Below are 24,185 nucleotides of genomic sequence, written 5' to 3'. Positions count from 1 at the left end.
TATTAGATAGACTATGGTGAGGCAAAATTATTTTTGTGAAAAATCTTCCAAAAGCTTATTAAAAATCTACAAAAATTGAAGCAAAGTCATTTACTAAGTATATTTGCGATTACTTTTATTTAATGAAATCTTCTAATTTTTAACATGTACAAAACGGCCTGCTGTATTGCATCAAGATCCATGTCAGATCTATATAGGAAATAAATGTCTATAAATGAGCTCAAGTCTTCCAAGGAACTTATGTTTAAAACTTATAGTGCTCCAATAATCCATAATAAAATCCCATTGGCCAGAACGATAAGACCCATTATTTTACTCTATTAAAAATAAATTCATATTTTTCATTTCATGTTGCTATTTACATTATATTGAAGTATTTAATTTCTAATCATGAATAAGAAAATTTAAATCTATGATATAATAAATTTAAGAAAACTCTGTTTTAAAAGAATTCGATTGTGGCGACACTTTGTGTGTTCAAATATTAAACTAAAATTGTAGTAATCATATTAACCCTTTGGTGATGGTATTGTAAAGAAAAAAATATAATTTAAAAAATCTTTTTAAAATCATTTAAATTATTAAATATTTACTTTCTTTAAATAGTAATGCCGGGTGAGGAAAATAGATTTATTGAGAAATAGATATGCATATAGAAAACTAGCCAATAGGGAGATAGTTATATCGAGCAAACTCTAGTATATTAATAACTATTTAATTATTTTATTTAATTTTTGTAGATTTTTTATGCGATTTTTGAGGATTTTTCATAAATAAAGATTTGCCTCAACAGCGAGAAGCAAGCCTAATTTTTTTTTAAGATTCGCCTGTGTTTGAAGCTTTTTCATTATTGGCGAAATTTTTGAGCAAGTAAGGTTGATTCAGTAAAGCTTTGTACTAAGAAATGATATTGTTTACAGCTGACTTTTATCTATGTAAGAAATGAAAAAAAACACGTTCGTAATGAAATGTGTATACAATTTCAACCAATGAGATTTAATGTAGGTTCCGATGGGATTCTCCTATTGGCTCAATAGACATTACCTCTCTTGTCTTACTGGAACTAATGCAACCTTTCTTAATATTGCCAGTTTTTAAAGACTTTGGGGACAGGTGAACATAATGCCGTAGAATTTGTTAATGATCCTAGCAGACCAAACTAAATGAAAACAATCAACATTATTTTAGAAGACGGATACTCCTGGATTAAATAAGATTTATTTTAATTTATATTCTGCAAATATAAAAAAAAACATTAAAGCGTTTTCTCGTATTCATTCGAATCCGGTGAATAAGAACCGGTTCTCATCCATACGAAAATGTCTAGCATCGTATTATATCCAGCTTTCTACGAATAAAAAAATGTACAATCATGAGATTAAAACTATTTTTTCTCTCATATCCGCGGAAAGCTGTTTATAATACGATGCGAGAAATAACTATTCCAGTATAGCCTTGAAACCGATTAATATCCGCTGGACTAGAGCCCATTCTCAGCTATACTGAAAAATCATGTTTAGCATTGTATTAGACAATATTTCACGAATTTTTTAAAACAAGAAACTCAAGATTATTACCAGTTTTGTTGGCCCCTCGATGCGATTAATAACTATTTTAGTGATTGAAAGCAGCTTATACCAATAACGAAATTAACTGAAAAATCACGAAACCTATACGTGTTTTTCAGCTGTGGTTGGGGTGGGGGGCAACACATCGTAAATTTGAAGACCTCTCAGTCCAATTGCCCCCCAAATATTATTTTAGACTTATTTCGCTTGTTAGATATAACATATTCCTGGATTGAAAGTATGTAAAGATTAATTTTAAAAAGTTTTGACCCCGACGTGATTTGAACACGCAGCCTTCTGATCTGGAGTCAGACGCGCTACCGTTGCGCCACGGAGTCACTTAAAATCTATGAAGTAAAACTTAAGATACCCCACATCTTGTCTTTCTTAATCCTCTCGGGGCAATTTTGGAGAATTTAGATCCTCCAAAAAATTACGGAATGTATTGTAGGTACCTATTACTTTGAATTGTATGGAAATTTTCTTTGCTAAGTTCTGTGACAATAATAATAAATATATTGGAGAGGTTTATAGATCTCACTTTCCTTTTATTGCGACTGCAGTTGTTAATAATTATATTACTTAAAATATATATTATTATCATTATGTATAAGAAGGGGCGTGTGGCCTAATGGATAAGGCACCAGACTTCGGATCTGGGGATTGCAGGTTCGAGTCCTGTCACGCTCGTAAGGAATATATTTTTATATTTATAAATGGAAAGTAAATTTTTTTGTGAATGAAGCCTTGAATTTAATTTTAAATCTTGATTACTGAATCTGATAAAATAAAGTAGTTATACTTTTTTGCCTGAAGCTTAATATCTCGATAACTACTGAACCCCTTGACTTCTCCATATTATGAAAGCTTAAAAAAGGTCCCAGGATAGATCTTGGCTATTTCATTTCTAGATTCGGGCCTTTGAATGTTGTTATGCTACTTTTTTGTCTTTCCCAGTACCTAGATGATAGGGGCATATTCGCTAGTTAAATATAAAAAAATGCTGCATGTTTGGTTAAAGTTTTAAAGTTTTGGAGATTCTGTAATAATATTCCTCTGTGTAATAATGTGTATGATATACAAATAAATAGGTTTCGTGATGGAAAATATTTATTCTTGCGACTATGTTTTGTTCAATCTGAACAAATTATTAATTCTATCAGTGTGTTATAGAAGGGGCGTGTGGCCTAATGGATAAGGCACCAGACTTCGGATCTGGGGATTGCAGGTTCGAGTCCTGTCACGCTCGAAAGTACTATTTTCTTAATACATGAAATTTTCCTACTTTACAAAGTAAAATGAATTTTTTAACACATTTTCTTTTTAAAACTACTAACTGAAAGTAGGTGATCTACTCTCCCCCCTTCGCCTTAAGGACCCTTATAGACCTCTATAGCGGCGTCTTCGCGCTAGTCATATAAAATGCTGCATGTTTGGTTAAGAGTTTGGATATACTGTAAAAAAAACGTGTCAAATATACAAATAACAAGGATGACAACATCCATAAGTAGCGAAGCACAAAATTTCGTGGATTGGAATGACCGTCATGGTTGTTTTCTTCAAACGGGAAATTTAATTTTAATATCTAAAACAGAAAAAATTTTGAAAATCGGATCATAAACACCAAAGATATGGGGAAAAATGTAAAACATTTAAAAATAGCCAAAACCCTGCAAAAAGGCAGTCTGACCATTATTGTTGTTTTCCTCTAACGTCGGGAAATTTAATTTTGACATCTTTAACTGAAAAAAATTTGAAAATTGGACTAAAAACACCAAAGATATAGGGGAAAATGTAAAAAATATAAAATAGCCAAAAACCTGCAAAAAGGCAGTCTGACCTTCATAGTTGTTTTCTTCAAACGACGGGAAATTTAATTTTGATATCTATAACTGAAAAAATTTTGAAAATCGGTTCATAAACACCAAAGATATGGTGGAAAATGTAAAAAATGTAAAAATAGCTAAAAACCTGCAAAAAGGCAGTCTGACCGTTATTGTTGTTTTCTCCAAACGACGGAAAATTTAATTTTGATGTCTTTAACTGAAAGAATTTTGAAAATCGGACCATAAACACCAAAGATATGGGGGAAAATGTGGAAAATTTAAAAATAGCCTAAAACCTGCTAAAAAGCCGTCCGACCGCCAGTGATGTTTTATAGTTAATTGTGCTCCTTAATAATGGGAATGTTGTCAAAAAATTTCAGAATTCTATCCTTTATAGGAGCTGAGTAAATCCCATTTCCCCCATAGCGTTACGGACTGACGGACTGACGGACTGACTGACGGACTGACGGACTGACGGACGGACGGACAAAGTGAATTATAGAGTAGCTTCGCTACTAAAAAGGTTTTGTGATAGAAAACATTTATTCTTGCGACTAAATTTGTCATTTTGTTCAATCCGAACAAATTGTTAAAACTATCCCAAGTTTACAAAAGGGGCGTGTGGCCTAATTGATAAGGCACCAGACTTCGGATCTGGGGATTGCAGGTTCTAGTCCTGTCACGCTCGGAAGTACTATTTTGTTGATACATAAAATTTCCCTACTTTACAAAATAATTTTTAGTAGCGAAGCTACTCTATAATTCACTTTGTCCGTCCGTCCGTCAGTCCGTCAGTCCGTAACGCTATGGGGGAAATGGGATTTACTCAGCTCCTATAAAAGATAGAATGCTGAAATTTTTTGACAACATTCCCATCATAAAGGAGCACAATTAAGTATAAAACATTGATAGCAGTAGGACCGCTTTTTAGCAGGTTTTAGGCTATTTTTGTATTTTTCACATTTTTATCCATATCTTCAGTGTTTATGGTGCGATTTTCAAATTTTTTTCAGATATAGATATCTAAATTAAATTTCCAGTCGTTTAAAGAAAACAACTATGACGGTCAGACTGACTTTAAGCAGGTTTTAGGCTATTTTTTGTATTTTTTACATTTTTCTCCATATCTTTGGTGTTTATGGTCCGATTTTCAAAATATTTTTAGTAATAGATATCAAAATTAAATTTCTTGTCCTTTAAAGAAAACAACTATGACGGTCAGACTGCCTTTCAGCAGGTTTTAGGCTATTTTTGTATTTTTCACATTTTTCTCCATATCTTTGGTGTTTATGGTACGATTTCCAAAATTTTTTCAGTTATACATATCAAAGTAAAATTTCCCCTTGTTTAAAGAAAACAACCATGACGTTCAGACTTCCTTTTTGCAGGTTTTTTGGCTATTTTTATATTTTTTACATTTCCCCCCATATCTTTGGTGTTTTTGGTCCAATATCAAAACTTTTTGGGTTATCAGTATCAAAATAATTTTTCCCATTGTTATAAGCATCTTTTATGTAATTTATTTTGACTGTCATCATTATACAAAATATTTTCTCAAATATATCAATTAATAAATACACTTTAAATTTACTTCTACGTATTAACCCTTAACGGTCGGGGGGGGGGGGAGGGGCGTTGAACGCCCCCCCATCCTGTTTTTTCTATCTCATTTTCTGTGTGTGAAAGATAAAGAGCCCAAACTGCTTGACTTTTTAAGTATGGGTATGACACATAACTGAGAGTTGGAATTTTTTGAATATCTCCATCCTGGCGGGCACAGGATGCCAGCAAACCTGGCAGGGTCATCCAGGTAAAGAACAAAAATATTTTTTTGACTTAAACAAAGCATTTTATCTTACCAAAATACTAAAATATCCTCTAGTAGTACATCCTCATATTAAATACAGGTGTTCAAGTCAATTTCATGTTCCAGGTATGATCCTGCAGGTCCTGATCCTCCAGGTCTCCAGAAGTCTTTAAAATGCTCCTGTGGCCGAAATTTTTGACTTAGAGACTTCAAATTTTAAACTTAAGCTTTTCTGACATGTCTACATAATGTATTAAAATTTCATAAAGATCAGCCGCCGTTTTCCTGCCGACCGCCGACTGCGGCGGCTGGCAGCTGCCAAGTACAGCTGCGGCCGCTGAAACTTATGTTTTGATATCTCAACTATAAAATTTACATAAAAATAAACATTTTCTAAAAAAAAATTTCTTCTAGCTTCAAAAATAAAAAAATTACAGCCGTTTGAAATTTTTAAGTAAAAAAGGACATAAAAACAAAGGTTGTTAAATAAAAGTGTGAAGGAAGCGAAAATTGACCTTGACTTACTTAAGGTCGGAAATTCATCATAACATAGGGGACTTGCACAAAATTTTTTAGCCCTCTAGCTCTAATAGGAACTGAGATAAGGAGGGGGGGCGTTGAACATCCATGATTTTTTTGTGCTTCGCTACTTATGGATGTTGTCATCCTTGTTAATATATAAAGCCATGAATTTCTATTCAAATTTATATTCAGGCCATGAAAAAAATCTAAATAAAATCCAAGAAATTAAATATTCTATAATACAAAGTAGCTTGAGGTCTGTCCGTCCCTTAAGATCTCGGTAACCACGAAACCGATTGGATTTTTCTCTTCAGGAAATATACCTGTTGGCCCTGTGGTAGTTTTAGGCTATTTTCTAGGGGTTTGAAACACCCTCAACAATTTAAAAAAAAATGATTTTTGAAATTAGTGCTGGCAGCACCAAAGTACTTCCTTTTTTTTTTAAATTAAGACTTGGGGCAAAGCCCCTAGAGGCTAGGGGCGAAGCCGCTAGTTCTTATCTCTGTAATAAAATAAAAGGATCTTAGTCTATTGGTTTGTACCGAAGGATCTCGCTAACCGCTGAACCGATCAGGTTCCCTTTAACAGGGTAGCTTCTCATAGGTCCCTAGAAAATCATGACTCACCCCCTCAATTTTTTATAACATTTTCTTTTTAAAACTACTACTGAAAGTAGGTGGTCGACTCTTCCCCCTTCGCCTTAAGGACCCTTATAGACCTCTCCGCGCTAGTCATTTAAATGCTGCATGTTTGGTTAATGGTCTGGATATACTGTAAAAAAAACATGTCAAATATACAAATAAAAAGGTTTTGTGATATAAAACATTTATTCTTGCGACTAAATTTGTCATTTTGTTCAATCCGAACAAATTGTTAAAACTATCCCAATTTTACAGAAGGGGCGTGTGGCCTAATGGATAAGGCACCAGACTTCGGATCTGGGGATTGCAGGTTCGAGTCCTGTCACGCTCGAGTTAAATTTTACAACATGACTATATTTCTATACTTTGTTTTAATAAAATGCTTTGATACAAAGAGATATACATGTACAGTAAGAGATATAAGTTTTCCGGAATTGTAATGTAGGGAGTAGATTTGAAATATGCATCAAATTTTAAGGATTTTTTATAAAATTCGTTTTTTGTATAATTCTTTATCTAAAAGCGGAAATACAAATTAGGTTAATTAATTATGGCATCTGTGATTGGTGGATTTAAAAAATCTGCTCTCTGATTGGATGTCGTACATCATTCAACCAATTAGAGCGCCGGTAGTTTAAAATCCACCTATCCTATTGGTCAAAATTAATTAACTTAAAATGTATTTTCGCTTTTAGATAAAGAATTTTACAAAAAACGAATTTTATAAAAAAAAATCCTTAAAATTTGATGCAGATTTCAAATCTACTCCCTACATTAAAATTCCGGAAAACTTATATCTCTTAATGTACAGTACACCCTACTACTTTTGTATATGGAGTAAAAGATGATGCTTAATCGTTCAGCGTTTAGCGAGAATCTTCGTTAAACACATCTGAAAGACAAACATTTTATGTTAGGAATAAGGTAAAACCAAAAAGCGAAATAAATCTAAAATAAAATTTGGGGGGCTAATGAAGAGGTCGTCAATTTTACGATGTGTTGTCCCCCAACGACAGCTAAAAACACGTATAGGTTTCTGAATTAATTTTGTTATTGGTACAAGCTGGATTTATGTGCTGCGCTTTTATGGATGCTGTCATCCTTGTTGCATTAAAATTTTATTTAAACAAATTTTTAAACGTTTATTTACAATTTAGTTATAAACATTGATCTAATGACTAGATTTAACAAACAAATACAATTACATAACAAATATAAAGTCTTTTAATAGGTAATCAATAGTTAAATCAAATTCTATGGTAAATTTTAGGGTAAAATTCATAGATTTTTGGAGATTATCGATACCTGGAACTCTACCACAAACTTGCACTATAGATTTTCCAAAAGTTATTTATATTTTGATAATAAATATTTCCAGTATGGCTTCGAAACCGATTAATATCCGCTTGATTTGAACCAGCTATACTGAAAAATCATGTATAGCAGCTAATACACCTTATTGGGAGATGTTAATCTTAATATTTAAATTAAAGTTTATTGGCAATGGCCGTAGACAATCTTCTAATAAGTTCCACATTTGTGTTGCCAACATGTTGGATCCATTGCCGTGGCAACAGGAATCCCTGGCCCTTGCCAGGCAGCTCTACCAGGTACACGTATCTGCAAAAGAAATGGATATATTGTTACTTGGATGTTGCACCAGATTTTCATGTACTCTAATGAAGTGATGCTCGCAGCTGGATAATATAAGAATTACCCTTATCCAACCCCATACCTTCCCATCCTACTAGATAAAAGAGCTGACCAATAATAAGGCCCATATTGCCCATCTAAATTGACAACAAATTTTCCAATATCAATATATCCACGTACATCCTATATCCATTGCAATAAATTATATTGTTGCAACAAAATTAGTTTTTGAGATCATTGTTTTGGCGGTCCCAAGAGCCAATAAAGGTACTAATAATTCTATTCAAGACCCATATTAATAATAAGAAAGAATTAATAGTTATTTCTCGCATCGTATTATAAACGGCTTTCCGCGGATATAGAATGTACAATTATAAGATTAAAACTAGTTTTTTTAGCCCCGAGGTGCCAAAGGCACCGGCTAAAAAAACCGGTTTTAATCTTATGATTGTACATTTCTATATTCGTAGAAAACTGGATATAACACGATGCTAGACATACTTTTTTCGTATGGATGAGAACCGGTTCCTATCCAACGGATTCGAATGAATACGAGAAAATAAATTTAAATCGTTGCAAGAAGTAAAAAACTAATTATTTTTTAAGACAAAAAAAAGAGAGGTTAATAAATTTTTAATGATTGCTTGAAATTAGCAGATTCCCGCTTTGGTCTCAGATAAAAATGTTCAAAATCGAGCCACACTAATCAACCTATCGTTCATTGTCTTATTCCTTAAGATCCCTGATAAATTTACTTACTTGATATCAGCTACTCCTCTGGCCCAATCATCTGAGCCACCTAAAATACAAATACAATTACTTTCTTCCTCTTTATAGATAAACTATATGGTATGATTCTAGCTGAAATGTCCCTAGAGGCCTCTAGTGGCACTTAAAATAGGTCAAGGAAGGGAGACTAACACAGAAATTGGGTTTTTGAACCCAATATTTTTGAGTGGGGGGATTATTCTCTTAGGAGTTTGATGTTAGCCCAAAATGTATTTAAAATTTTAACAACCTGAAGCAGTTATGTTAGATTGTTCCAGATGATTCAACTTCAAATTAATCTTTCTATCTACTATTTATCTATCTATCTCTCTGTATATACCTGTAGCAGTGTACTGTATAGTGTCAGCTGTTCTAACTTGATATCTATCTTTCTATCTACTATGTATCTATCTATCTCTGTAGCTGTGTACTGGATAGTGCCAGCTGTTCCAACTTTATATCTATTTTCTATCTACTATATATCTATCTATCTATCTGTATACCTGTAGCTGTGTACTGGATAATTCCAGCTGTTCCAACTTCATATCTATCTTTCTATCTACTATGTATCTATCTATCTCTGTAGCTGTGTACTGGATAGTGCCAGCTGTTCCAACTTCATATCTATCTTTCTATCTACTGTATATCTATCTATCTATATCTGTAGCTGTGTACTGGATAGTTCCAGCTATTCCAACTTTATATCTATCTTTCTATCTACTATTTATCTATCTATCTGTATACCTGTAGCTGTGTACTGGATAGTGCCAGCTGTTTCAACTTTATATCTATCTTTCTATCTACTATATATCTATCTATCTATCTGTATACCTGTAGCTGTGTACTGGATAGTGCCAGCTGTTCCAACTTCATATCTATCCTCACCCCTGGAAGCCTCAAACATTCCCTCAGCTTTTATAATTCAACATGTTTTGAATTTTAAATTATGATAATGAAAAGCAAGGTAACAATTGATGTACAATATACAACAGGGGAAAATTGTCATCAATTTATCTTGCTTTCAACCAGTAGAAGGGGAGGGGATAGGGTAAAGAGAGTGAAATAAGGAAACAAATCTGGTGTAAGACCCAAGTAATTTATAACTCTATAATTCATTTGGTCCATCCGTTAGTCAATCAGTCCGTGATGAAATGAAATATTGATCTTCTCAGCTAATATTGAAGATAACCAGCTGAAATGTTCAGGGAAGATTCGTACGTCATGTGCGCATCTAGTATATACATTCTTTTGTCCCTCTGTAGGTCAGTCATGCCTCAAAAGACAGAAACTTCATCAATCCATGATTATTTGACTTCGCTATTTATGAATGTTGTCATTCTTATTTATTTAGTGTTTTTACAGCTATCATTTAATTTAAAAATGTTGGATTTCCTAAATGAACAGCTAAGTTGTGAAGTTCTTTCCAATCATGGGTCTAAAAACATATCTAGTACAAAGGGTTCTTGCATAAAGCCGTTTCCTTATAACATATTGAACCTAAGAGGGGTTAGTTTTCTAAGTGTTGATTGTTAACTAATTTTAGGTTACATTGGGTACAGAATAGCCCCGCCGCAGGCCCAGCAGGGTTAGGGACCTCCGCAGGGCATATAGGCATAGGCATATAGAAAAATACTCTCTTTATTTTCATTGATTTCAAAAATTAAGGGTGAGAGGGTTCTCTGCTAACTGGGCATTTTGAGGGAAAGCACCTTAAAATGTTTACCTTTACATTGGCATATGACCAAGGGTACATAAGCTTAGTTCCAAAGCTGTGGAAAGCCACATAACCAATAAATTTTCTGGGATGCGCCAATATGAAGTTTCTTACAGCCTAAACAATAATTATTTTTCCAGTATGGCTTCAAAACTGATTACTATCCGCTGGATTAGAACCGGTTCTAAGCCATGCTGAAAAATCAATATAGTATATAGTTTTAAAAATAAGATTAAAATCATAGAAAAAATCTCTGTTTTATTGGCTCGGGCCTTAATTCCCTCAGGGCTAAAAACAAAATTAATGGATCCAATGATTTTCATTTTACTATCTAAGCTATGGTAAACTGTCCAAAATATGTCGGCCTATAAGCCCAATACTACATAAATTTTCTTGTGTTTTTAATATGAAATTTCCTATATCTAAAAATTTCATTATTATTTTTTAAAAGTACAGCCACTATATATCCAAAATCTTTTCGTAAGTACTCTTTTGTTCTGCCAACGTGGCCCAAAAAAAGTCCTCTAATGTATATAGGTATAAGATTATTCTATTACAAAAATTGGTTGTCTGATGGATGTTACATAATGTGTACCTGTGTCTCTCTTTCTGAGAATGCTGAGTCTCCCATGTAGGTCTCCAGACAAGGAAGGGAAGTTCCATGCTAAAGTAAAATAAAATTAAACGACTGGATAGAAATATCCTAAATATATTACTGATGTAATTATACAATTAATTTTCCATATTTTTACATAAAATGTACTAAAGAGGTGGTAGTTTTTTTGTATGTTTGTTTTCTGCCTAAGGTTAGGTTATATTGGATTCAGGGTAACCCAGAAGGGTTATAACACAGAAAGAAGAAAGACTATTTCACCCCCCTTATTTTCTAATTTTTTCACAAATTTTTCACCTGGGGATTTTCAAGGAGTCCAACTTTACCCCATTTGTACCCAAAATTACGATTTAAGTCTACGCCTCTGCAGTTTAAAAAAAGAATAATAAACACAAATGAAAATGGGAATCATGAAACTAAAGCCAAAGCTTTTCATACATTTTACAGCAACCAAAACAATTATAACATAGGTAAGGTAAAACTTAATCAGACACTAAAGTCAAGCTGCACTCTTTCACAACATTTTGCCTCAGCAGCTGAGCTGCCTTTAATTGACGACTGTCCTCCTATGATCAAATTTATTATATTGTATTTTTATTGTAGTTGCACGGCTACTTCAGAGGTCATTTATGTTGGTATGTATTTAAGTATGGCGGTTTCGAATTTTTCTTCACACCTTGGCAGTCAGTAGCCTTTAATCTTCCTGGACTTAGGGAACACGGAAATTTGTAGAACGACTGATGGTCCAGTTGTTTACGAGATCATAGAGGACTTACGGATATCCTGCTACTTTAGTGTGTAGGATCTATTATTGTTTTTCTATTCTTTTTTCCTGCAATTGGTTAAAGTTGTGAGTAGAGCACTGTCTTGCGCTCTGCAGTTTTATAACAAATGCAATTTTTTTGATTGTTTAATTAATGAAAATAAAAAGTCTTGTTGAGCGCGATCCCTTATTTAGACCAATAGGAACATACAAAGTGCAGTTGGAATTTGAGGCTGCAGTTTTTTTCGTTGTTTTTCATCTTGTTTTTTAAAATAGTTTAAAACCAATAATTTAAATTGAAGAATAAAATTAAATGCCAAAAAATTAAGATAAAAAACCAACTAAAACATCATTGTACATTTTCATAAAATTTGCATTCCTGTTTTTTCTCCACATTCTATCAGTTGTATGTGTATATGCATACCTAGAAAATAAATAATTTTACATCAAACAAGATCAATCACGTCCAATAAAAGAGTAGCCTGTTAGAGAAAGAATTATGAAAGTCTAGCAGAATGAAAATATAAGTATGAGTGTTACGTGATGTGATTGTGCATGAAGGAAAAAATCAAAAGAAGGTTTATTAACTTTTTTGCTTTTTATTTAAGATAGCTAGCCGGTTATTTCAGTAAGTAGTAGATGTAAAAATTTTCATAGAATTCAGATATGCAATCGGTTTTTTTTGTAGACCTCTTATTTTTTAAGTAATTTAAGTTTTTTTTTTAAATAATCAAGTCGGTTTTAAGGTACTAAAACGCAACAAAATAAAAGAAGAAAATGGCCAGTATGAACAAAAATAGTAAGATCTTTAATTTGACACCTTACTTTTAAAATTCTGTTGAGTAATTATTGAAAAAATCTATTCTTTTAACCTCGGTTTAATAAAAACTTTAAACCTAAATATTTTCTCAAACAGACATAAAAAACATGGGTTCATATATACCTTTAGAATCAGAAAAATATTACGAATCCATTCTAAGCAAAATTGAAAAAAAGTAAAATCTTAAAAAAATAAAAATGGCCTAAAATATTATATTTCTACAGGCAACACCTAATTGTAACTATTAAACTGTTTTTAACCTATTTTTAAAATGTATATAAACAAGGATGACAACATCCATAAGTAGCGAAGCACAAAAAATCGTCGATTGGAATACGTAGATTTAAAAGGTTTTTACTAAAATCAAGAATAGATTTATTGGATAAAATAAACATGAAACCTTGTTTTATTTTGCATGATGACGATGGTCAAAGTAAATTATATTAAAGATGCTCATAACAATGGGAAAAATTATTTTGATACAGATATCCCATAAAAGTTTGAAAATTGCATCAAAATATACAAAGATATCGGGAAATATGCAAAACATATAAAAATAGCCAAAAACCTGATAAAAGGCAGTCTGGCCATCATGGTTGTTTTATTAAAACGACAAAAAATTTAATTTTTAAATACTTAACTTAAAAAAATTGGAAAATCGGACCATATACACTGAAGATATGGAAAAAAGTGTTAAATATATAAAAATAGCCTAAAACCTGCTAAAAAGGCAGTCTGGCTGTCATGGTCATTTTGTTTAAAAGACGGGAAATTTAATTTTGATATATATAACTGAAAATTTTTGAAAATCGGACTATAAACACTGAAGATATGGAGAAAAATGTTAAATATATAAAAAACAGCCTAAAACCTGCTAAAAAGGCAGTCTGGCCGTCATAGATGTTTTCTGTAAAAGACGGAAAATTTAATTTTGATATCTATAACTGAAAAAATTTTGAAAATCGGACCATAAACACTAAAGATATGGATAAAAATGTGAAAAATATAAAAATAGTCTAAAACCTGCTGAAAAGGCAGTCTGGCCTTCATGGTTGTTCCTTTAAACGACGGGAAATTTAATTTTGATATCTGTAACTGAAAAAATTTTGAAAATAGGACCATAAACACTGAAGATATGGAGAAAAATGTGAAAAATATAAAAATAGCCTAAAACCTGCTAAAAATCGGTCGGAACGCCAATGATGTTTTATAGTCAATTGTGCTCCTTAATGATGGGAATGTTGTCAAAAAAATTCAGCATTCTATCTTTTATAGGAGCTGAGTAAATCCCATTTCCCCCACAGCGTTATGGACTGACTGACTGACGGACGGACGGACGGACGGACAAAGTGAATTATAGAGTAGCTTCGCTACTAAAAATATACTATGACACCAGTAGAATGAGACTGCAGAGCCTAAATTTGAATTAAGTCCCCAATAAACTTTTTTGGGGGGATTTAAATATTAATTTTTACTGTTGCCGTGATCATTTTGATTGAAGCAAAAGGTCTTTTTTTTATTTGGGTAAAATTCGTAGCTTTTAGAGTGTTTTGCTTCATAAATATTGTATTCTGGTATAGAGTAAAATTAGGCCTTATGATTTTACTATAAAAATTCACTAAAAAGTTAATTCTTTATAATATATCAACGAATTAACATTAACATGTTTGTGTTCTCTCACTTATTTTAAAAACATAAAAAATGGCTGTAAAGGGTTAAATGACAACAAATGTTTATGCAATACAACAAATTTATCTTTGTCAAATATACAAATGTGTTATAAAATAAGATTATTAAAACTTATCTTTTAAAATAATTTTAAAAAGTATGTATCTTTTATGTGTATGGTTTTCATCCTTTTATTTTAATTAAATAAAAAATATTTAACTACATTGGAAATACGTCAATTTGTGAAAACACTCTTTTTTTGAATTGTAAAGAATTATATAAAACAAGACTTCTTATTGGTTAGATTTCAGAATTATTTGTTTTATTGTAAATGTTAGATTTTTCAATGAAAAAAAAATTATTTCCAATGAACAGAGTAATGTTTTTTTTATTGTATCAATATAAAGTGAATTATATAAAAATGTTCTGTAAGCCACAATATTACCCGAAGTAAAAAAAGAGCTTTTGCTTTGGTCAAAATGATTACAGCAACACTAAAAATTAATTTTTAAATCCCCCCAAAAAAGTTTATTGGGGACTTAATTCAAATTTGGTCTCTGCAGTCTGATTCTATAGGTGTCCTAGTATATTTTTGACCACCCATTCAAAAATAGGTTAAAAACAGTTTAAACTAGCCAATCAAAAATCTCGAAAATTGACCAATCAAGAAGCTTCACCTCAAAACTTAACCAATAGAATTGACAAAAAAAAAGATAATGTTCATACAATATATACAATAAAAATAGTGATACTTACATAACATGTAAAGAATGAAAAATTATGAACAAATATGCTTCAGTCTGTTTATAAACTTCAAAACAATGCAGTTAAAAATGCATTATTGTTTCTTGTGTTTAAAAAATATCTGTTATAGTGTATGTACATTTGTTTAGGTTTTGTTCAAGTCAACCCTTTAAAGCCGAAAATTATGATTCTTAAAATAAACTTATATTTTTTATTATAGTTTTATAAAACTTTTTCAATTTTGCTTAGAATGGATTCGTAATATTTTTCTGATTCTAAAGGTATATATGAACCCATGTTTTTTATGTCTGTTTGAGAAAATATTTAGGTCTAAAGTTTTTATTAAACCGAGGTTAAAAAATAGATTTTTTCAATAATTACTCAACAGAATTTTAAAAGTAAGATGTCAAATTAAAGATCTTACTATTTTTGTTCATACTGGCCATTTTCTTCTTTTATTTTGTTGCGTTTTAGTACCTTAAAACCGACTTAATTATTTTTTAAAAAAACTGAAATTACTTAAAAAATAAGAGGTCTACAAAAAAACCGATTGCATATCTGAATTCTATGAAAAATTTTACATCTACTACTTACTAAAAGAACCGGCTAGCTATCTTAAATAAAAAGCAAAAAAGTTAATACACCTTCTTTAAAAAAAATTAATGTTTTTGAAGCAAATGCTTGATTAACTTTATGTTGGGATAAGTTTGACTATAACATAGATAGGTCAGAGGAAAAATTGTCACCAAATTAGGTTGCTAACATGGAACTCATTCATTTGTCAGTTCGTTTATCTAGTAAAAGGGGGTAAAAGGGTTATCAAAACAGACTGATGATTAGGATTTGAATTTAAATGGACGATTCCACCAAAACTTACCCGTCAGGATTGAGAATTGGAAGAACAAAGAAGTCAAAATTTTCTATGGCATCTCTCAGATTGGGGTTTAACACTAAGGGCAATTCAAATATTAAGTTTTTTACATAAGTTTCAAAATAGTTATTCATCGCATCGTATTACAGACAGCTTTTAAAAAATGAAAAATTATAACATTAAGGATAATTGTATGTAACACGATGCTATGCATGATTGTTAAGTAAGGCTGAGAACTGGTTCTAATCTTCTGGATATCAATCGATTTCAAAACGATACTAGTATATTTATTTCTCGCATCGTATTATAAACAGCTTTCCGCGGATATAGAATGTACAATTATAAGATTAAAACCAGTTGTTTTTTTTATATTCGTAGAAAGCTTGATATAATACGATGCTAGACATAGTTTTTGTGTATGGATGAGAACTGGTTCCTATCCAACGGATTCGAATGAAAACGAGAAAAGACATTTCTTGGAAAGAATATTGTTGCGGGTAAATGAAAAAATTTGTGTTCATTGAAAGGTAAATTTTTGGAAAGTACGAAAATTGTTTTATTGGCCCATCCCTAAAACTTTGATCCCTATAGAATCTTAAGGAAGGGTCCATTTGATATAGTCAGGCTTGTAGCTATTTTCCTCTAAATAACACAATAAATACACTAAACTTGGAGCGCAGCTACTATATGATTAAATGTAAATATTTCAATCCTAGTTCATTGATGAGGTATGTAACACTGGCAGGAGAGATCCATTCTCTGAAATTAAATATCAAATAAAAATAGGAATAAAAAATATTTTATTAAATTGAAAAAAATTTCAATGAAATGATAGACATTGGATAAATGTAAGTTTTACTTTAATTAAACTCTTTAAAAAGATAATTTTAAATTGGCGCATTAGTTACTTATCGCACTGTATCAAAGACAGCTTTACGCGGATATAAAAATAAAAAAAATAAAGATTAACACCAGTCTTGTTAGCCCTGAGGGAGGTATTAATTTTATGTTTTCATTTTAATATTCATGGAAAATTTTCTGTTATACATTGCAGTACATTATTTTTCAGTAAGGCTAAAAACCAGTTCTAATCCAGCGGATATTAAAACCATACTGGATTAGTTATTTCTTTCATCATATTATAAACCGCTTTCCGTTACAGTTACCTGGCGTGAATACCACCCTCTATGAATATTCCAGGTTTCTTAGGACTTGTGTTGACTCCAATCTAACAATATAAATATTTATTTATCGCATCGGATTAAAGACAGCTTTCCGTGGATGTTAAAATAAAAAAAATGTAAGATTACAACTAGTTTTGTTTGCGCCGAAGGCCCAGGTACCAAAACTAGAATTAATCTTACAATTTTTCATTATTAATATATTATTTTTATTTTGATATGATCGTGGAAAATTTGCTGTAAATCGATGCTATACATGATTTTTCAGTATAGCTGAGAACCTGTTCTATTCCAGCGGATATTAATCTATTTTGAAGCCATACTTGATATCTATATTAAATATAGAATACAGTATTATTATAAAAATCCTTTATATTGATTCGCTCCTAGCCACTAAGTAAAGCAGGGATATCAAAAAAATAGCCTAAAACCACCTCAAGACATCTCTAAATCTTCCTTAAAAGCACAATCCATTTGATCCACTAATTTTAGTCATCTTTATCATAGGTCAAAATAAACTTTTGGGATAACTAAACTGGTTTTATTATTTACCTTTATAAGAAGGATATCTCTTCCCTCTACGGTTCTTCCGATTTTGTGCAATTTTACAATATTTCTGAAAAAATATTATGATTACAAAAAATAGAGTTTGCTATATTAAAGCAGGAAATTACACTGGGCTCAAAAATGTTGGTTACTTTTAATGACGTTGGTTCTAAACTAGAAATGTCCAAACTTTTCAACCAATAATTTTAATTTTCAGAGTGGGCAATTTCGCTAATCATCACAGGGAACAAAAACACTTAAAAAACTCTCCACCTTATTTTTAATTTACTTCTAAATAAAGATGGGTTGTGTTTCTGTGCTTTACTAGGTCTTTAGATTGAAACTGCCAAAATTTGCTTACCTGTGCTCTGCAGCTAATCTATCCATCCAAGCATAGATCACCTCAATTCTAACAAATAAAGCAGTTTAGTATAGCATCGTATAACAAACTATTTTCCACGAAATTTAAAATAACTATAAAAATTATGTATCATATTTTAGACAATCTAATAATTTTCACTTTACTTTCTGCTGAAATCTGTCTTTAAAGTAACTATCATTGACTTTTGTTCTTCTCAAAAAAATACGTATTGAAACACGGACAAGGTAATTTTATGAGCAGATGTTTAGTTCTCATAAAAAAGAAATGTGAAAAAGCTTAAAGAAAATCACGAAACCTATATGAAACTAAGTATTTTTGTCTTGTAAAGCATGAACGACAGACTAACATACAAAACAATGTATATAATAGATACACAAAGGTCATAGAAATCTTCACTTAAAATTTCAGCTATTTAATAGCAGACGAAAAAATCACATTTACCCCATACAGTTACTGACATACTGATGGACAATCGGAACGGACTGACTTAGTGACGGACATACAAACAGACAAAGTAATTATAAATTAGCTTCGCTTCTAAAAATACATAATAACCTGTGATAATGTGTTACTGACTGACTGAGTGACTGACGTACGGACGGACACACAGACAGGCAAAGTAATTTATAGGGTAGCCACGCTACTAAAAGTACATACTAACCTGTGATAATGTGTCCAGTCCATGAAACTTGACATTTTTATTACTTCTAAATAATGTCTTCAATTAAGTATATTACATTTAGTAAAAAATAATAACTTTCAAAATTTTGGGTTTTGAATTTTGGCGACTTGACAATAACATTTGATATCGTTCTACCTTATCTGAATTTTTGGAATTATGATTCCTATGTGATTTGGCACAATATAAAAATAATACTATAAAATACTTTTTTTGTGTTTATTTTTGAAAAATTAATTTATTAATCTTACCCTTGAATTGTGCCTCGCTAACATGGTTGTCATTAAATCCCAAATCTTAAAAATAAAAAAAATACTACCATTTTGTATTGCACTTTGTTTTTCCCTTTACAGAAAACACTAGAGGGAGAAAGGGTTAAATAACTGTATTTCCCTATCGCAATGACCTTGTTCCGACTCTCAATTGGATCTTTGAAAATCAACCAATGCAGGTAACGGGTATATTAACACAGCCAAGTAGTAGAAAAAAATTTGCTAGCAGACAAAAAAGGTTATTTAAAAAGGGAAGATGTAGTTATTTGTATATACATTATACATGCATCTATACTATAGATCTGTCTTTTCCTTGCCTAACCCCTGCAGAGTGTCTTAACCCATCGGGGTTACCATGTACCCAATATTTCCTACCCTAACTTGACCTGTAAAAAACAAACACACCAAAAATAACCCCCAACTTATTTCAGATTTAAAAGGGTGTTTGTGCTCGAAACGACACTTTAAGGGAAACTGCCTTCTTTTCAAAAGCGAAGCTTTTCTATAATTAGGGTCGGTCCGTCCGTACGTCCGTAACGGATAGCTTTTTTCGTTAATTTAGGCATGTTAGAATTATCCTATCGATTTCAAACTTTGCATGGTGATTCCTGTAGTAGTTAGGTACGATTTAGAAAGCGTATCAACTCTATGGTCATTACTAAAATGTCCGTACGTCCATTTTAAACATGTTAATTTTTTTTTAATTTTTTAACAACAAATTTTTATGTGATCTAATCATCCGATTTATCTGAATTTTGGTATATTGATTCCTGGGACAACAAAGTATAATGTTATAAGCGAAGCAACTCTATATCAAGCCCTAAAAATGTAAGTATGTTCATAAACATTATCCTGTATCAAGTAGTTTTTCAACAAATTTACTTACAATTTTGCTATGACTCTTATACATTTATATTCTGATTATTCAGTTCTGACACTATACAGGTGTTAATGTCCGTTTGACCCACCGTTTCAGTGCTTCGCTTTTATGGATGTTGTCATCCTTGTTTCAATATTATCATTTTTTTTCTATGTTTTATTAGCTAAAAATTTTTTTCTGACCTCCTGAGGTAATTTTTCTTCCACGTCTAAAGTTGGTGACATTGGACAAGCTTTCTGCAAAAATCTGCCATAACGTGTCTCTTTTGGATCTAAAATTTAATAAAAATTAGATTGCCATAAGCGAAGTTTTTTTTACATTTTATGTGGCCAAACACAGGGGAGTTTAAAATATAAAGTTGATTAAATATTTCTAATCAGGTTAGGTTAGGTTAAGATATGAATTTACAGATAAGCCCCACGCAGTGGTTAGGCATTTAAGAAACATATAAGATGGTATAAAATAGGTTTGTCCATGCACTCCGACGCCTGTCACTCCCGCGTTTGTCCTAGAACCCATTTTAGTCCTGTTCGTTCGTCCCATCGAATATTGCGGTTAGTTTAGTAATTAGAATCGCTTTCATTTGCATAAGGATTTTACAAGGGGTATTCTTTTAAATACGTATCATTTCCATAATTAATACCAGAAAGTCATTAGGTTGGTTTAGTTAATGCTTAAAAGAAATGTGACTTTAACGCCACGAGAACATGTATCGTTATAATTCCTAAAATGAAAAGTAGTTGTTTTTTCCCCCTTTATTTTGTATTAGATAAATTAAAACCCAACAGATAACTAACCCTTTTGATTTCATATCTCTTGTCTCGAAGACACAGCTGTGCATTGAGCATGGTAATGATTTGCACCTGTTAATTGACCAGACATTCCCCTTTTTTGTACTCCTGACAAAGTAACGTCTATAGTATTACGCCTGGACTCGCCCAAAAATTCTTTTAAAAAGTGTTTTACCTATGAACATTATTAAAATATTGTTCTTCGTTGAAATTTTGCACCAGCTCCTCATCAATAACTTTCTCGAGGTCTTCTATTTCAAGAGCATAAGGAAAGCTCTGAATATAAAGATGATATTAAAAAGACATTCTAAAAGCCATTGATAATGCCTATAAAAAACGACGCCATACTGGCCTACCATTGGTAATTTAGTCTGTGTATTGGCCTATCATTGGTCATTTGTAATGTATGACGTCATTTTTAAAGGCACTATAAAGAGCTTCGACATTCTATTGCATTAAATGGATTTGGCTGACGCTGACATGCCCTTACAAAAGCTTATTTGCACACTTAGAAACAAGGATGACAACATCCATAAAAGCGAAGCACTGAAACGGTAGGACAAACGGACATTAACACTTGTATAGTGTTAGAACTTAGTTATAATATAAATTTATAAGAGTCAAAGCAAAATTGTAAGTAAATTTGTTGAAAAACTGCTTGATACAGGAAAATTTTTATGGACATACTTACATTTTAGGACTTGATTATAGAGTTGCTTCGCTTAATACATTATACTTTGTTGTCCCAGGAATCAATATACCAAAAATCAGATCAATCCGATGATTAGATCACATAAAAATTTGTTGTTAAAAAAGTAAAAAAATCAACATGTTTAAAATGGACGTACGGACATTTTGGTAATGATTATAGAGTTGCTACGCTTTCTAAATCGTACCTAATTACTAAAGGAATCACCATGCAAAATTTGAAATCGATAGGACAATTCTAACATGTCTAAATTAACGGAAAAAGCTATCCGTTACGGACGTACGGACGTACGGACGGACGGACGGACCGACCCTAATTATAGAAAAGCTTCGCTTTTAAAAATGCAAACACAATCTAGAAATAAAACTACTCTACTACAAGTATTATTTTATAGCCTTTCAATGTCAATAATAGATTATGTATTATGTATAGATTGTAATGCTTAAATTTCGACGTTATGTTGAATGTTGAATTTTAAAATATTTTATTTAATGCTTTTTTTTAACATAACCTGATTTTGGAGGTAGGAATGAACAACTGATCTAAACAAATTATCTAATTAATTTAGGTTTTTAAAAAAGTATCTAATTTTTTGGAAAAATTTAAAATTTAACAACACAATAATCTGTGCCAAAAATATTTTTAAAATGTGAGTTAAAACAGATATTATATATAATTTATACTGAAAATTTAAAAAAAAAAGTTATTTATCGCACCGTATTATAGACAGCTTTTCGCGGATATTAAAATGTAAAATTAGAAGATTAAAATTAGTTTTGATAGCCCCGAGGCCCGCTCTAACAAAACTGATGTTATTTATTATGATTTTTATTTTATTATTCATAGGAAATTGCCTTTGATACAATGCTGTACCTGATTTTTTAATATGGCTCAGAATTGGTTCCAAACCAGCGGATATAAATCGGTTTGGAAGCCATACTGGAAAAATCTAACCTGTAGCCTGGAGACACAGAAAAGGTAGCTGTTTTGTCATATGGTTCCGACCAAAAATTAACCTCTAAAAATATATATCCATTATATATATTATATTATATGTATATTAAGAATATATGTATATAAGAAAAATTATGTAGATATAAAATTTAATTAGAAAAGATATTCATTGAAAAAATGTAAGCTAAAAATATTAAATTTTTTTGGTCAGTATATTATTAAAGAATTATTAATATCTTTATGTTCAGCTCAAAGCAAAAAGATGTAAAGAACACACTTACAGATTTAAAACGTATGACTTGCTTTTTCTTTTTTAATAATTTGATAATTATACAATTATACACTTTAAAAATAATCATTTTTATATATGAAATAAAGAAACCTTTATTACAAATATTTTTTTTTTATGTATATTCTCTTTAAAAATATACAAAAAATGGTCAAAAGGCTGAGGATTATAAAATTTTCGTAATTTTATTTGGAAGTTTTATCCATTGAAGTAAAAATTTAGAAGCTTTTTATATTGCCTATACAAATGATGCCATTCTGGCCTACCATTGGTCAATTAAAATGTAAAATCCTGCCATTGATAATTTAGTCTCTGTATCGGCCTATCATTGGTCATTTGTAATGTATTGACGTTATTTTTTATTTAGGTATTATAAAGAGCTTAAAAAATTTAACATAAAATATAATGAGCAAAATAAAAAAAAACTTTTTTTTACATTTGTGATATTTTTTAGAGTGTGGTACTTACTGTCACTCAAATATGAAATGTGCTTCGCATCTAATGGTCTATCTACTGCTAGTAACTGAAAAATAAACAAGGATGACAACATCCAAAAAAGCGAAGCTCTGAAACGGTATGACAAAAAAACATTAATTCTTATTGTCAGAACTGACTTAAAAAATAGGAATATATAAGTTTTGACAAAATTATACGTAAATGTGTTGCAAAACTTCTTAAATACGGAATTTTGTTTAAGGACATACTGACATTTTTATGACTTGCTCATAAATATTTGTTCTAAATATTGTACCTTATTGTAAAAGGAATAAGTAAACCAAAAATCAGAACAATCGGATGATTTTAATACTTAAAAATTGTTGTTAAAAAAGTAAGACAATCAACATGTCTAAAATAGACGTACGAACATTCTGGTAACGCTTATAGAGTTGCTACGCTTTCTAAATTAACGGAAAAAGCTATCCGTTACGAACGGACTGACGGACGGACGGACTGATCTACTATAATTATAGAAAAGCTTCGCTTTTAAAAAAGAGGATGTTTATGTGTCAAAGTAGCGCAACAAATACAATTAATTTGGATCTTTTTTATGGGAGAAGGGGGTAAACACCCCTTTACCCCTCGCCCCATGTACGTCACCGTCCCCTCGTTTTCAAATAAAGAAGGGAAATATGTATCTAGTGGTATTTCTCTATAAAAATCCCTTCTAGATATATCAGAAGTTTCCATGTCAACGGAGAAATAATTCGTTTCAGCGTCACAAAAATCTAAAGCCTAACCTGATACCCAGAATAGTCAACCCTGCGGGGGAACACCTCTGCGCTAATCTAAACCCTAACCTGATACCCTGAATAGTCAACCCTGCGGGGGAACACCTCTGCGCTAATCTAAACCCTAACCTGATACCCTGAATAGTCAACCCTGCGGGGGGACACCTCTGCGCTAATCTAAACCCTAACCTGATACCCTGAATAGTCAACCCTGCGGGGGGACACCTCTGCGCTAATCTAAACCCTAACCTGATACCCTGAATAGTCAACCCTGCGGGGGGATACCTCTGCTCTA

General features: G+C 31.6%; 1 protein-coding gene and 4 non-coding genes across 5 annotated transcripts; 3 read left to right on the top strand and 2 right to left on the bottom strand.

Annotated features, from left to right (window-relative positions):
• Positions 1–1,834: 1,834 nt before the first annotated feature.
• Positions 1,835–1,906, bottom strand: TRNAW-CCA (transfer RNA tryptophan (anticodon CCA)). The gene has a single exon. It is a non-coding gene; the product is annotated as a tRNA-Trp (tRNA).
• A 279-nt stretch (positions 1,907–2,185) lies between these two features.
• TRNAR-UCG (transfer RNA arginine (anticodon UCG)) lies at positions 2,186–2,258 on the top strand. Its single transcript has one exon. It is a non-coding gene; the product is annotated as a tRNA-Arg (tRNA).
• A 486-nt stretch (positions 2,259–2,744) lies between these two features.
• TRNAR-UCG (transfer RNA arginine (anticodon UCG)) lies at positions 2,745–2,817 on the top strand. The gene has a single exon. It is a non-coding gene; the product is annotated as a tRNA-Arg (tRNA).
• Positions 2,818–6,622: 3,805 nt separating this feature from the next.
• On the top strand, positions 6,623–6,695 carry TRNAR-UCG (transfer RNA arginine (anticodon UCG)). Its single transcript has one exon. It is a non-coding gene; the product is annotated as a tRNA-Arg (tRNA).
• An 804-nt stretch (positions 6,696–7,499) lies between these two features.
• Positions 7,500–23,942, bottom strand: LOC145326995 (carboxypeptidase B-like). The gene is made up of 22 exons (XM_080170468.1): positions 23,900–23,942; positions 23,130–23,184; positions 22,373–22,436; positions 21,930–21,960; positions 20,885–20,985; positions 20,101–20,189; positions 19,018–19,062; positions 18,749–18,794; positions 18,067–18,114; positions 17,712–17,775; positions 17,145–17,206; positions 16,694–16,737; positions 15,985–16,060; positions 12,258–12,299; positions 11,950–11,989; positions 11,410–11,481; positions 11,095–11,163; positions 10,509–10,616; positions 10,180–10,220; positions 9,617–9,699; positions 8,777–8,816; positions 7,500–7,984 (listed from the first exon to the last, which is right to left on the bottom strand). Exons 8-22 carry the CDS (start codon positions 18,781–18,783, stop codon positions 7,852–7,854), a joined length of 957 nt encoding a protein of 318 aa, XP_080026594.1. The 5' UTR covers positions 18,784–18,794; positions 19,018–19,062; positions 20,101–20,189; positions 20,885–20,985; positions 21,930–21,960; positions 22,373–22,436; positions 23,130–23,184; positions 23,900–23,942; the 3' UTR covers positions 7,500–7,851.
• Between the last annotated feature and the right edge of the window lie 243 nt (positions 23,943–24,185).

The sequence above is a fragment of the Acartia tonsa genome, chromosome 8 (assembly GCF_053477335.1).
Source record: "Acartia tonsa isolate MP-2025a chromosome 8, ASM5347733v1, whole genome shotgun sequence".
In the NCBI taxonomy this organism is placed as follows: Eukaryota; Metazoa; Arthropoda; class Copepoda; order Calanoida; family Acartiidae; genus Acartia; species Acartia tonsa.
The sequence above is the reverse complement of the archived record's forward strand: the minus strand, read 5'-3'. Positions and strand labels throughout refer to the sequence as shown.